Source organism: Aspergillus terreus, genomic scaffold (assembly GCF_000149615.1).
Source record: "Aspergillus terreus NIH2624 scaffold_5 genomic scaffold, whole genome shotgun sequence".
Lineage (NCBI taxonomy): Eukaryota > Fungi > Ascomycota > Eurotiomycetes > Eurotiales > Aspergillaceae > Aspergillus > Aspergillus terreus.
The window spans coordinates 159,908-173,059 of NT_165928.1; the positions used below are offsets into that span (position 1 = coordinate 159,908).

The following is a 13,152-nucleotide window of genomic DNA, read 5'->3' on the forward strand; positions in this document are numbered from 1 at the left end:
CGGCTGTGGTTGGGGCTCTAGGGGAAAACGGGGCAAGGCGTGGTGGCACCGTGCAATTGCGAGAGAGACAACGGAGTTTTGGTATGCACCGATCTTAGATGGAAGTTTTTCAGGAATCACTAAATGGTATGGTTACTATACATCCTCGTGGCTCCATGATAAGTTTCCTCATTCTAAGTTGTTATACAAGGGCTATCATCTTTCTCTGCCATTACCACCATAATGTTCCCAGCCACGCGATCCGATCGTGATCCGCTCCAAAATCTTTTGCCAGATTTTGCGCCCAATTTTTCGTACCCAACTTTCACCGCTTCAGAAATCGCGGTTCCGCCGATTGAGCTGGCAATGATTATGCTTTTCGTATCGGTGAAGTCTAACTTCGGCAGTGACGCCCAGAAACGTGTTCTCGCTGCTACCGCAACGAGAAGAAGCATTCCTGCCGCATTGATTGCCGTGATAATATAAATGTAGAGGGGCCGCCCGATCCGATATGCATATACCTGGGCAGTGACATTTCGATTCTCATACTCCTGCGCGATCACCAACTGGGCACTAGACGCCCCTGCATAGGCTGCATCCCAGAGCACCTCGGCCGTATCCTGCATCGCATGCAAAGGACTCACTTCAGCGTTGCCGCCAACAGCATAGAGGGTACGATTGATGTTGCGGAGGAACATATCGCCAATGAGAGAAGTGTAGGATGTGGCGCCGATAATGGAGAGCGCGGCGGCTGTATCAGCACCGCTCCAGACGATGTACTCTGGAGCAGGCGTGAACTCGTCAACCTGGGTTTGTTTCTCCACCGGCTTCACAGTGATGAGGCGTTCATTAAGGTACACATGAATAGTAAAGAGTGTTGGTGTAAAAGTAGCATTACAAAATGTTGCATTCAGAATGCTGTACTTTGGCGAAGCACCCATGTAGAAAGCCTTATCTCGCGTATTTGCAGCTGCAATGGCCGGCGTGATTCCATGTTGACTTGCCACGTAAAAGCCATCATTATCGGGTAGATGAACATAGTAGACCGGGACCGGCGAGGAAGTAGACATATCGATCTGGACCGCAAAAGTGGTATCATAGCCACAAGTGTATCGCGTTAGATAGCCAGTATCGTTATAGTCATAGCTTTGGATGTACTTGTTCGCGGTGAAGGTATCATTCAAACCGACAGCAGCACCCATGCCGTATGATCTCCCAGCGTATGTGAAATTCGTGTTGTCAGCCTTGGCGAATCTCTGAGGCAAACCAGTTGTGTTAGTTGCACTCGAGCCATCATTGATGAAGTAACTAAAGCGATCGGTATGATAGGCGTAGGAAAAGGTACCCAAGTCGCTGTAAACTCTGGGACCTCCCTGTAGCTGGTAAGTGTACCAGTTGTTATTGTTCCAGAGATCTGATGTTGCATTTGTCCATCGTGCGGTTGGAATGAAGAGCTGTGCTTGGTCAACCAACACAGTGTTGATAGGAGTAATGGCGCCAGCCCAGATGGCAGCTGGAATAAGGGAGATCAAGGCAACCAATACGGTAATGGGGAGTCTGTCGCCCGGTAAAGACCAATTGATATAAGACGTTGTCACGGAGCCGAAGAAAGCGATAGTGTCAAGAAGCATTGGCCTTCGGGCCAGCCAAGTACGAGCCCAGAAATTGGTCATGGCTCTCAAGGTTGCCACCAGGGAAAACCCTAGAAAGCTGGCCAAGATCTGGACGAGAATTTGTGTTGTATCCCGGTTGGCTGAGATCCAGTCATACTGCTCAGCCTTCAATGTCCATCCATCGGCCGGTCCCGCAATTAGGAAAAGACTGATTCCATTGCAAAGCAGTAGAGGCAGAAAGAGCAGCAGCTTTGTAACCCACGTCTCTGAATTTGCATCTGAGATTCTGGTCTTTGGTGAGATCGTAACGTCTCGCTCTTGTTCTTCTTGGGCTATCGTTCTATATGATGGCATTTCCTTTGCTTTATTAGCATGAATTCTCTGCTGATGATTGTGATTAAGGACCACTGTGTGCTAACCTGAGATTTCATGCAAATATCTGATTGCTTTTGGGAATTCAGGGGCTTATTTCTAATTCGCAGTTTTCGTTCTTTAGGGAGGACGGGAGAAGGGAAAGAGAGACGCGGGAGGCGATCATTAAGTAGAGCCGAGTGGATTTGTATCCTTGTACATTTAGCAAATGTTTTAATAACTACCTTAACCAGATTAGTTAGTCTCAATATGTAGTGAGTTAATCAACTGCTAGTCAGTTAATCATGATCGACATAGTTACTTGTCAGCAAACTGACCACACTTTGGGCATTTCCTGGGGGCTTTTAGACATATTAGGGATTTTAGTAATAAGAGAATTATAACTATCATCTTAAGGGCAATGCCGGGTCTCCTGTCCCATGCCCCATCATCTCGTGAAAATTATTTAAGGACCCATAACGCTAGTTCGACACTTATCTCCTAGGGGTTATGGGCGCGCCTGCGGTCGGCCGCCCTTGAGACGCTTCGCCGATCCTCAGGCCGGACACTGAAAGCGCGTATATAGAGACGCAGAGATATGGCGTGTGACTTTGAAATTTAGAGATAAAGGCGTTTGACGGGGAAAGGAGATTGAGAATAGACAGCCAATGTAGAATATCGATACAGTATTTTCTTAAGTGGCGTTTCCTGTTTAACAAGCACCAAGGCTTTTACTGGAAGGTATACTCGTCGTCCTAATGCTCTTTGGCCGCTATCAAAAAGGCTCATCTCTTCCAAAAGGATCGAATGCTCTGTTTGATTCGGAATCTGACAGAGCGTTGTATGGGACGAGCAGTGACATGTTTCATGTTGATGGACTAAGGATGCCCTCTCGCTCTCTATCGAGGTCATGGCGTGAGAATAGAGTCCGCGGATAGTCCAATCGATCCCATAGTATTTGGTTTGCGCCATGTTCAAACAAGACAACGCTTTATATCTTCAATATTGATCGGTCGTATAACCTCTAGTCTGTGCGGCCTACTTACCTTGATTTCGATACTTCGATACCCCGTCCGTCCGATCCTGGGCACCGCGGTCCCGCCGCTGGATCCTTGTGTCGCGGGACCGCACTAGCAGGAATCCGTAGTGAGGCTTCAGAGCCTTCGAAGTTGGGTCTGGATCCTATCTCCCCGGGCCTCTAGATAGAACGCCGCCCGCATATCCCGAAAATCCGCTGTGTTTGATGATGCATTTCTCACAGACGACACCCTCAGATCCACGAAGGTTTCTCCTGTTTCTCTATTCATAATGGAATTCACAGCCAAACATACAGATACAATTACAGTGAAGTGCCATTCGCACCTTCGGTCGTGAATGTATTACTGTCCTTAGAGATGCATCCCAACTCGGAACCGGTGTATCTGGGCTTTCCAAATGAAAAGGGAAGTCAAGGCGCCTTTCTGAGGATAATTGAAAGTAGCATATGATACAAGTGTTAAGAGAGAGGCAGCGAAACTAAGTAGATGATGTCTGGAAGCGGATATGGCATGGCACAAACAAGACCAACAGAACAATTTGGATACCTGGACCAGCGTTGAAGGACATGGACAACCCAGGAGTTAGGATGAAAGGGCGAGGCGAGAAACCTCTACCACACTATGCACAAAAGGAGAAGGATTCCGAGAAAGAGCTGTCTAAAACACAGGAAAGTCCAACTAGATACAGCCAAATACCTCCGATCAGAATTCGCCATACCGATAGATGCCTTCCTCAAGGGCTTTAATCTGGAGGGCCAACACTTTAGAATAGTATCTCGCCGTCGCTAGATTTCCCCCATGGAAGAAAAATCCTTGGTGGCCACTATCCTGCCACATGGTTCTGATTTCTCCCTCATCGTTATACCCCCAGACATCAGACACCTTGTCGGCGACCTTCTTGCCCAGAAGAGTACTAGTCTGCGAGCGCATGTTGTCGTATCCCGTGGCGAAGATGATCTCGTCACCTTCCAGCTCAGAACCATCGGCAAACCTCAAGCCCCGAGGCAGCACCTCTACGATCTCCTGGCCTTGTTTGACCTTGATCCTGCCATCAGCAATCATCTCCGAGGCACCGACATTGATATAGTAACCGCCACCCCGTTGGAAGTACTTCAGGAACAAGCCAGCTCCATCCGGACCGTAGTCGACCCTGAATCCAGCCCTTTCAAGCCCATCCAGAAGCTCACGATCATGTTCTGCTTCTTTTGAAGTGATGTGGGCTTGAAGCGCTTTCATGACCGGCGTAGGGGTGCCGTGCAGCAGGAGATCTGCGTCTTCCACTGGCGGACCGTCCTCTTCGTAGAGGCCCTTCAGGCCAATCTTCGTAATAGCAGCCGAGGAAACGACATAGGTGGTGGATCTCTGGACCATCGTGATCTCGTAGCCCTTTTCTTGATAATCCTGTGCGATGTCGTGGGCCGAGTTACAGGAACCCACCACGATGGCTTTCTTGCCATGGCCATTCTTCTCTGCACCAGGGAATTGTGATGAGTGGCACAACCGTTTGCCTTGAAATGTTTCCATACCCGGGATGTAGGGCATCTTCATCTTGCCGGAATGTCCAGTGGCTTGAATAATGTAGCGCGGGTGAAAGGTTCTGACGTGGCAGGTCCCATCGGCGTTTTGCTGCGAGAGCGTCACGGTCCAGGTGGCATTTTGCTCATTCCATTCGCAATGAGAGATAGTCGTGCTATTCCAAACATTGAGTTCGAGCATTTTGACATAGCACTCGAAAAAATCGGCCAGCTTATCCTTCGGCGTGAAGATGGGCCAATGTGCTGGGAACTTCACGTAGGGCATATGGTCGTACCACACCGGATCATGCAGGACGAGTTGACGATAGCGCAGACGCCAGTTGTCTCCAACCGACGCATTCTTGTCGATGATGAGAGAATCCACACCCAGCATCTTCAGTCTCGCAGCTGCGGTCAAACCACCTTGCCCGGCACCTGAACAATATGGTCAGCGATGGATTCTGAACGGGTCGAAGGTAAAAGCATACCGATTATAAGCACGGTGGGCTCACGGTCGTCAGCATAAGCAGCCGAATCGAGTCGTTTCTCTGCCCAGTTCTTGCGGTCAGGGTGACCACCGTGTTCCGCTCCCTTGGGTCTCCGATGGCCAAGAAGCTCCTCATGGCCATCCAGTTCCTGCAGAGCCGTGAAGAAAGTAAAGATCTTCCACGTTTCCCCTTGCATTGCAAGACGTGCGATTCCGACCCCGGATCCGTGGACTGTTTCTGCGTGGAAAAAGAACTGGATGCCCTGCACCTCGCCAGCGCCATCAAGCCCGCACACCTTGGGGGCGCGCACAGGAGAGCTTCTGTCAACTGAGATCTTGCGCAGTCGCATGCCGTCTCTAGAGTCCGAGCATCTCTCCAGGAACTTCACGATAGCCTCATGGCCGTTCACGGTTCGGAGCTGCCAGGATAGGGCGAGATGGTCACGCCAGAAGCCATTGTCGCCAAACAAGCTTGCCACTTTGTGGTAGTTGCCTTCGGAGAGGGCCCGGTTGAAAACATCGACCAAATCAGTCGCAACCTGGTCGGGATCGACTTTGACTCCTTTCGATGGCGCTGGGAGACGTGCCGGTGGGATGTTGACTGAACCCGGCACGGTGCGGAGGTGCGACGGAACATTGTTCTGGATTTGTACTTCGGCCATTGTGATAGTGGACAAAAGTCAATCGTTTGGATATTGGTGTGTTGTGGTTCAATCTATCAAGCTATAGGAAGGCATTTGGAAATCGACCGATCAGAGTACATTATATATATCTGGTCTGCTCTGTCACTCGACGGAGCCGACACATTACGCCGTGTGGTAGTCGTTTCCGACAAGCAGATACCTAGAAGTATTAACCCACTGTTTGAAATGCGTTCTCTCCCTCAAGCCCTGACGATGTTTGTGAGAAGCGAGCATCATGGGATACAGCGAGCGGCTCCGACATGCATGCATTCCGTTCACGGAAGAGGACTAACCTAACACCGGACCGACGCTAAGATTTTGCGTTGCATTACTGTACCTTGCTTAGTAGACTATCTTATGATTATTGATTTTGCGGGGTTATTCAATGCATCCTGTCGACCGAAGATGCACAAGCATTGTGGCGTCGCTAGTATGCGACGACGGTCCTGTGGGAGGCCAGAATCCTTTCCGTACACCCGACGCTATATTCTAAACCCAATTCGCCCGCCAAGGCATCGGCTCCAGCCTATAGCTTGCGTTGGTCTGTAAAACAGGGGGATCAGCGCGTCGTTGAATCGTTCTCTTCAAGGGCTAGATGCGCACTGGGCGAGCGGAAGTCGAGGATTGTCGTTGAAAGGGAAGGTCTACACCGCATTCATGCAATGGATTATACGTAGAGGGATAGGGATCACCTGGAATGAGGATATATAATCTTAGAAGTAACCTACCAGTTCTCTCCCAACAGGTTCATAGCAACTTCTCCGAGATACATACCTCCATTCCTAGTTAACCATGTCTGAAGACACCTCCCCGCAGAGGATTTATGCTCGCAAAGACGAGGAAATGGCGCCCGCTGCCAACGAAATCCAACACTTGGAAGACGGGGGAGCTACATCCCCCGACTTTAGCAAGATCCAGTCTACCAAAAGCATCATGCTTTCGCCTGAGGCTTTTGAGAAGCTCTATCTAAACCCCAAGACGCCCGTTGCTGGGCATCTGCGGAGTATTATCGGCAATCCCACCCCTCTGTAAGGCACTCATTCTCGCCATGCCCGGTGACCCGTTACTGATACCAGCCCAGCGCTATCACAGGATTTCTGATGAGCTTGACTCCTTTATCATGCGACCTTATGGGTTGGAGAGGGGCGGGTCATGATGGTGCTGCCCACATGTAAGTGGTGCCCGGGATGATCTACTGCTTCTCCTAAGGACATGTGGACTCATAACAGCATAGCGGAGCGTATATCTTTTTCGGGGGCATCCTGTTGCTCGTTGGTGGGCTATTGGAGTTGCTGATTGGGAACACATTTTCGGCTGTTGTGTTCATGTCCTTTGGTGAGTGTTTTTGACCCTTTGACACTCATGTTGTCTGCCACTAATTATCGATGATCACTTATTGTCTAGGCGCCTTCTATCTCACTACCGCCGCAACATTACAGCCATTCTACGGCGCATATGCCGCCTACTCTCCCTCGACTAGCGACCCCGCTGCAGGCCTCACGACGGAGGGATTCAATGCTAGTTATGGTTTGTGAACTGCCCCCACCGTTTGTTTCTCGCTCGTTCCAAATCCTGACCAAAGGAATGATATCTAGGATTCTTTTTGGTTTTTTTCGGCGTTCTCAACTTCATCTTCCTGGTCTGTTCCTTCCGGACCAATTTGGTCCTGGTTTGGATTCTATTCACCGTCGTCCTGGGCGTTGGTCTTCTGGTCGGAGCCTATTTCCAGACGGCAATGCAAGACGCCAGACTTGCGCATAAGCTTCAAGTGGTAAGGCCTTCTTCTACCCTGTTGATGAACAGTTTAAGTCTAGTGATTAACACCCGAGATCATCATTCTAGGGCGGAGGGGCTGTTCTGTTCGCCACCTGTCTCGGTGGATGGTATCTATTATTTTCTCTGTTGCTCGCTGCGGTAGACTTCCCACTGTCGCTTCCAGTGGGCGACTTGTCTCACCTTGTTCCGAGCCAAACCCAATTGAAGAAGTCTGGCAAAGAGAGATCCTAGTGTGGAGAGGAGGATGGGCCGTTGTGCACGGGAGGAGCGGAACCGACTTGCCTTCCGGGAGGACGCGGTTCGGACGATCGGAGCCGATCAAAACAAATATGGTATTTCAAAGTTGGAGTCTGTGCGCCGGGGTTCATCCCCGAAGCATCATAATTTAGTGATCCTTGCAGTTTAATGGCGGTGGTTGGGGGTGGAGTTGAGCCTAGCACAGTAGTAGTGAACCCTAATGCTAAGATGTTGGCCTTTGGTCAAGCAACCGTGTAGTTACTCTGTGTTCTTTCTATCCCACTAGGCTTAGTCTACTAGACTAGTCGATAGCTTCGACCTTCTCCGGATACGTAACCGTCTGTAGTAAGCAACCCCACCCCGTACAGACGAGTAGACTGTCATTTGATCCCCGCAAAATCAACCCCGCTGCCCCCGCAACGGGAACAGACCGAGCTGTTCTCCCCAGAAGAGAGAGAGAATGTGGAGCCTCATCGCTCTGGACTTTCCCCTTCGTCGCCCATACACTCACGCCCTACGTGATGCAGCCAGGCTCTCTCACCCACAAGATTATGACGAAAAGACGCCAGAATCATTCCTGCGAGCAGTGCAGAAAGTCCAAGAAAGCCTGCGACGGCTACCTGATCAATGGCGACCAGAGAAGCAGTGTTGGTGAGTCTTTCGGTCCGTCTGTTACCCAGCCCAGATGGATTAATCAAAAAGTGAAGCCGTCGACCTCTTGCTTCCTTGTTCTTACTGCGTCAGAACCAACAAGACATGCAGTCTGAACCCGCACTGGGTACAATGCCATCAACCCTCCACTGTGCAAGGTCTCGATGATGGACAACGCCAAGTCAAGAGGCAACGACTGCAGGCGAGGAACAATGTGGAATCGAACTCTTGCGACACCGTGGATAATATGACCGTCCTAGACTCGTTGGTGCAGCTCCTACAGGCGTCTCCAGAAGGAAGCGATGTCCTGCCCGGCGACCCTCCTTCCATCGGCGATTGCAACCCAGGTGGAGCAACGCAGGAACAAGAAGAACTTGAAAGCCTAGATAGCTTGGGGCAATTCAACACTGTGTCTCCATCATCCCTGCAGAGAAGCGGGTTGAATGATCCTGCGAATCCAACAATGACCGATTGCGGTGCCGACTCATCAAACATCGATATGCAAAGCATCCTCCTTGATCTCACACAAGGAAATTCGGTCTACCCCGGTTTCATGTCCCCTGCATCTTCGCAGTTGCCGGATTCACAAAGTGAACTGCAGCGAGGAGACGAGCAATGCAATGTCCCCATCAACATGCGCGACAACCACGCCATGTCATTTTCCACCTTCGCTGCTGATCATCTGATGATGGAAAACTCGAACAGAGTACTCATCTCCGACAGTCTTCTTCAAATATATCATGATGTTCTTGAGAACAACCTCGCCTGCTGGCTTGCGGAAGCTACGTGTCCCTACAGGCTGCAAAGAAGGAGGTGCGAGCCACCACCCACGCAGCAAACTCCTCTTCTTGGAACATCGACAGACCCAGAATGGGGCGTTACGTGGTCGAATCGAATGTATCGCCGCACCAGGCAGCTCGACCGGTCCGCTCAGTCGGTCGGGCTGATCCGTCTCTCTGCCTACGAGAATCAAGCGTCCTCCAGAGCGCTCAATCTAGCCGTCATGGCGTTTTCCACGCAATGGGCCCAGGGAAAACGGCGTTGGAACTCGCTTCACGAGGCGAGGAGGCGTGAAAATCTAATTGACCACGACGGCGAAGAGCTCGGCGACGAGTTTGAGCAAATTCTCCGGCGATCCATTTGGGAACAGGCAAGACGCGCGCTCCAAGATGTCTCAGATCTGGAATGCTACAAGGTCGTGTTTGCCGAATTGATCTTCGGTCTCGTCCAGGAGCCTTCTCCGGGCGCCCGGCATGGCCGGGATGCAACGATCAGGTCCGCGACCAGCAATCTGTATACAAGCGTTACCACCTCCCTTTTACCTGAAATCAAGGAGATTATTGAGCGAGAAGGGCCACCTGTATTCATCGAGCGAGCAGCCCGCAAGATCCACGCGCTCAAATATCGATTCGAAGCCCACCAAGCAGGGTTTCAACATGCCGCTCGCAATTGTGGCAGCAGACCGAGCGCTGAGGTTTCTCTCGGAATGAGCGCAGAAGATCGACAAACTATCGGTCTTTTGTACTGGCTTGCAGTCATGTTTGACACAGTCTCTTCGTCTATACACGGGCGACCGGTCGTCGTGCCTGACGAGGAATGTCAGCATGATGCAGCACAGAGGGAGGCCAAGCGTCACACCAAAGGACCGGCGATGAATGTGCGATGGAAACTTGACCTATATGCACAGGATAATACTGAGAAGCCCTCGCCTTTGCATTGGCCTTGTCCGTACGAAGTTGCAACCAGCGCTGTTGCCAGGTCAGCGGCCGTGAAAGTGCTGCTGTTCCGCCATGTCTCATACCTTCAAAGCAGCTTGAGGAGGTTTGAGCACGGCGCAGCCATTGAGGAAATAATCAAGACCACGCTCTCTGTTTATCGATACTGGGACATCACCCACGGCACTTTCTTCCGCGACCTAACCAAGAATTATGAATCCGTCCCTCCGCGCATAAAGAGCTGGTTTCCATGTATCAGTATCCCCTGGCACTTAGGCTCGCTTTTACTCGCAGACCTGATTGATTTCGTGGACGAGAACCGGCTTGGCTGCGACGGCCACAGGGCCAAGCGTCTCCACGTCGGCCTGGTGACGAAAATTCGGCGAGCCAGTTCGATTGAGCTGGCAGAGCTTGCAGCGGTCATAACGCCGCAGGCCCCCGAGACCATGAGTTCAAAGCAGCTACCTGACTTTCACTTTGCGGTCAATGGAAGCCCCGTCCTGACGGAGCCCTGGACAGTCCTTCTCATTCGAGCTTTTACAATCGCTTCCGTCCTCCACATCAGGGAAACGGAAGAGCTACAAAAACGTCAATGGTTCGATATGGACTATAGCAACGAGCCGGTTCAAGTCAGCACTGCACGAGCTGAAAGCTGCATTGTGGCGCTTCGATTTCTGGGCAGCAAGTCGCGGATGGCTGAAACTATTGCAATGGTTGTATCTAATTATCTAGACACGCTGAGATATGCATGAGGCAGATCTTCCATTTAGCCAAGTCCACGGCGTTTGAATTTCCTCGCAGCTACATGTATCTGGTATATTGAAAGGGGCTTTCCCAAGCATATCATCCTCAAGATTGAGCGCATTTGGCCTCGCCTGAAATGGGACGATCGTGGCGCGGGTTATTCGGTCAGCTTGGGGATTTTGTGGGTTGTATATTATCGTGGACAGCGCTGACGGAGTCGTTGAGAGATCATCCTAGTACCTGGAAATGCCCAGACCGCTCAACCACATATAGAACAACTCAGTGAACGTGGGCCGTACGTCTTCTGGTTCCGCCTTAGCTATACACCGCCGGGATGGATATTCATTCTCATTGATGTAATCTAAGGAACGTATTAACCTTGTAGCGGTTTAATCTGACACATGACCTTCTGGATCCTGCATCTCAGAGCGAGGTAGGCTGTACTACCTGCCTATACGATCCTCAGGCGAGTTATGTGGCTGTGCGCAGATAACGAAACCCTATGGATGAACCCGGCTTCATTAGTTGCACCCATATGGAATAGGGATTTAGCCACAAACGGCAAAATGGGCATATATCCCCTCCAGATCCCAATCACCCCGTTGGACGATAGTCCCGCCAACCGGGGAGTCAAGCGGAGTTACTCGGGAATGAACTTCGTCCTCTGTAGAATACTTTCCACACGTCTCTTTCTGGCCGCCAAGCCGTCTATATAATATTACTATTCAAACCTAGACCCGAATAGCCATCGCATCTTTACAGAATGTTCCGAATCGCAATCATCGGCGGTGGCCTTGGCGGCCTGTTCGCTGCCCTTGCCATCAAACATCACTGCCCAACCCAAGCCATCGAGATCGACATCTACGAGCAAGCAACCCAGTACAGCGAAATAGGCGCCGGTGTCGGCATTGGCCCGAATGCAGCTGCTCTCATTGAGAAGCTTGGCTTGATGAAGGAAGCTTTCGAAATCGCGGGGAAGAGAGACGGCATCTGGTTTTCTTTCCTGCGATATGACACTGGGGCAGAGATTGCTACAATGGAGATGCCACGGACAGGTAACAAGATGCAGTTACCCATGCATCGGGCGGAGTTCCTCGATTTGCTTGTCCGCGCCATCCAGCGGCGCAGGGCGGCCACGCTCCATACAAACATGCGCTGTGAGAAGCTGCTGGTTGATCCCCTAATCCCAACCTGCGCGGAATGAGAACTGAACACGGCACAGGACCACGGAGATACGGTGCAGGTCACCTTCGCCAACGGCGAGACGAGATCCGCCAACCTAGTCATCGGCGCTGATGGTATTCACTCTGTTGTACGGTCACACTATGTCGTACGTCATCCAGCCATCTAAGTACCTGTCCGGAGCAGCTAAGACATAACAGCAAGATGACGCCCGATACGGCGACATGATCGTCTACCGCGGGCTCTGTCCCATCGCCGACATTGAGCAGGACTGGCCACACCCGACTTATGCGACCCTATCCGTGGCCCCTGGAAAGCATTTCCTCACGTTCCCCATCAGTAACAACAAGACTCTGAATGTGGTGGGCTTTGTCACAACGCCGTGGGAGAAGATCGACCAGGGAAATGTCAAAGAGAGCTGGACTCTTGTCGGCGACAAGGACGACATCAGGCACGAGTACAGGGACTTTTCCCCGGCCGTCAGGAACGTGATTGAGAAGATGGATGCTAACCCGCTCAAATGGATCCTGTTCGACCGACAAACCCCGTCGCAGTGGGTATATTCTGGTGGCAAGGTGGTGCTCCTGGGAGATGCGGCGCACGCCATGTGTCCTCACCAAGGTTGGTGAATCTTCTTTTGTACTCAACATGTCTGTGCATTTCGAGATGCTGATTATTTCTACTCCGCCACTGCCAGGTGCGGGAGCTGGACAAGCTCTCGAAGATGGATATATCCTCGGCCGAGCCCTGAGAGACTACTTCGACGCCGCAGAACACGGAGTTACAACGTGCAGCATTCATGATGCACTCTCGCTCTATAACTCCATCCGTTACCCGCGCTCCGAAAAGGTGCAGACAACATCACGGCAGGCCGGGGATTTGTACGAGCTGAAAGCCCCGGAGCTCGCCAAGCTAAGCTACGATGACGCTCTTCCTGTTGTGGAGCGTCTGTTGAAAAATCGCATGCAATGGATCTGGGCAGAGGATATTGACACTGTTTATGAAGCAGCGCGGAAAACCTTCAGCCGTCTATGATTCCTGTGGTGCATTCTTGGCCAATCCCAACGTTGTCTCCTTCCAGATCTATCCTCTACGGGCGAAATAGCTTTCAAGTGGATGAGCCCATATTCATGATGCAGTTGGCCCATCAGACTGAGAAATTAGCATTCGGTCTTCTCTTCGA

At 51.2% G+C, this 13,152-nt stretch overlaps 4 protein-coding genes across 4 annotated transcripts; 2 read left to right on the plus strand and 2 right to left on the minus strand.

Moving 5' to 3' along the window:
• Positions 1–173: 173 nt before the first annotated feature.
• Positions 174–1,946, minus strand: ATEG_03625 (uncharacterized protein; the record flags this gene model as incomplete). The annotated part of the gene is made up of 1 exon (XM_001212803.1): positions 174–1,946. The coding sequence occupies one exon, from the start codon at positions 1,944–1,946 to the stop codon at positions 174–176; it is 1,773 nt and encodes a 590-aa protein (XP_001212803.1).
• A 1,736-nt stretch (positions 1,947–3,682) lies between these two features.
• Positions 3,683–5,643, minus strand: ATEG_03626 (flavin-containing monooxygenase; the record flags this gene model as incomplete). Its single annotated transcript, XM_001212804.1, has 2 exons — positions 3,683–4,929; positions 4,983–5,643. 2 exons carry the CDS (start codon positions 5,641–5,643, stop codon positions 3,683–3,685), a joined length of 1,908 nt encoding a protein of 635 aa, XP_001212804.1.
• A 2,494-nt stretch (positions 5,644–8,137) lies between these two features.
• ATEG_03627 (putative C6 transcription factor) lies at positions 8,138–10,795 on the plus strand (the record flags this gene model as incomplete). Its single annotated transcript, XM_001212805.1, has 2 exons — positions 8,138–8,328; positions 8,380–10,795. The coding sequence occupies 2 exons, from the start codon at positions 8,138–8,140 to the stop codon at positions 10,793–10,795; spliced, it is 2,607 nt and encodes an 868-aa protein (XP_001212805.1).
• Positions 10,796–11,550: 755 nt separating this feature from the next.
• ATEG_03628 (uncharacterized protein) lies at positions 11,551–12,598 on the plus strand (the record flags this gene model as incomplete). The annotated part of the gene is made up of 3 exons (XM_001212806.1): positions 11,551–11,958; positions 12,010–12,117; positions 12,170–12,598. The coding sequence occupies 3 exons, from the start codon at positions 11,551–11,553 to the stop codon at positions 12,596–12,598; spliced, it is 945 nt and encodes a 314-aa protein (XP_001212806.1).
• Positions 12,599–13,152: the final 554 nt, after the last annotated feature.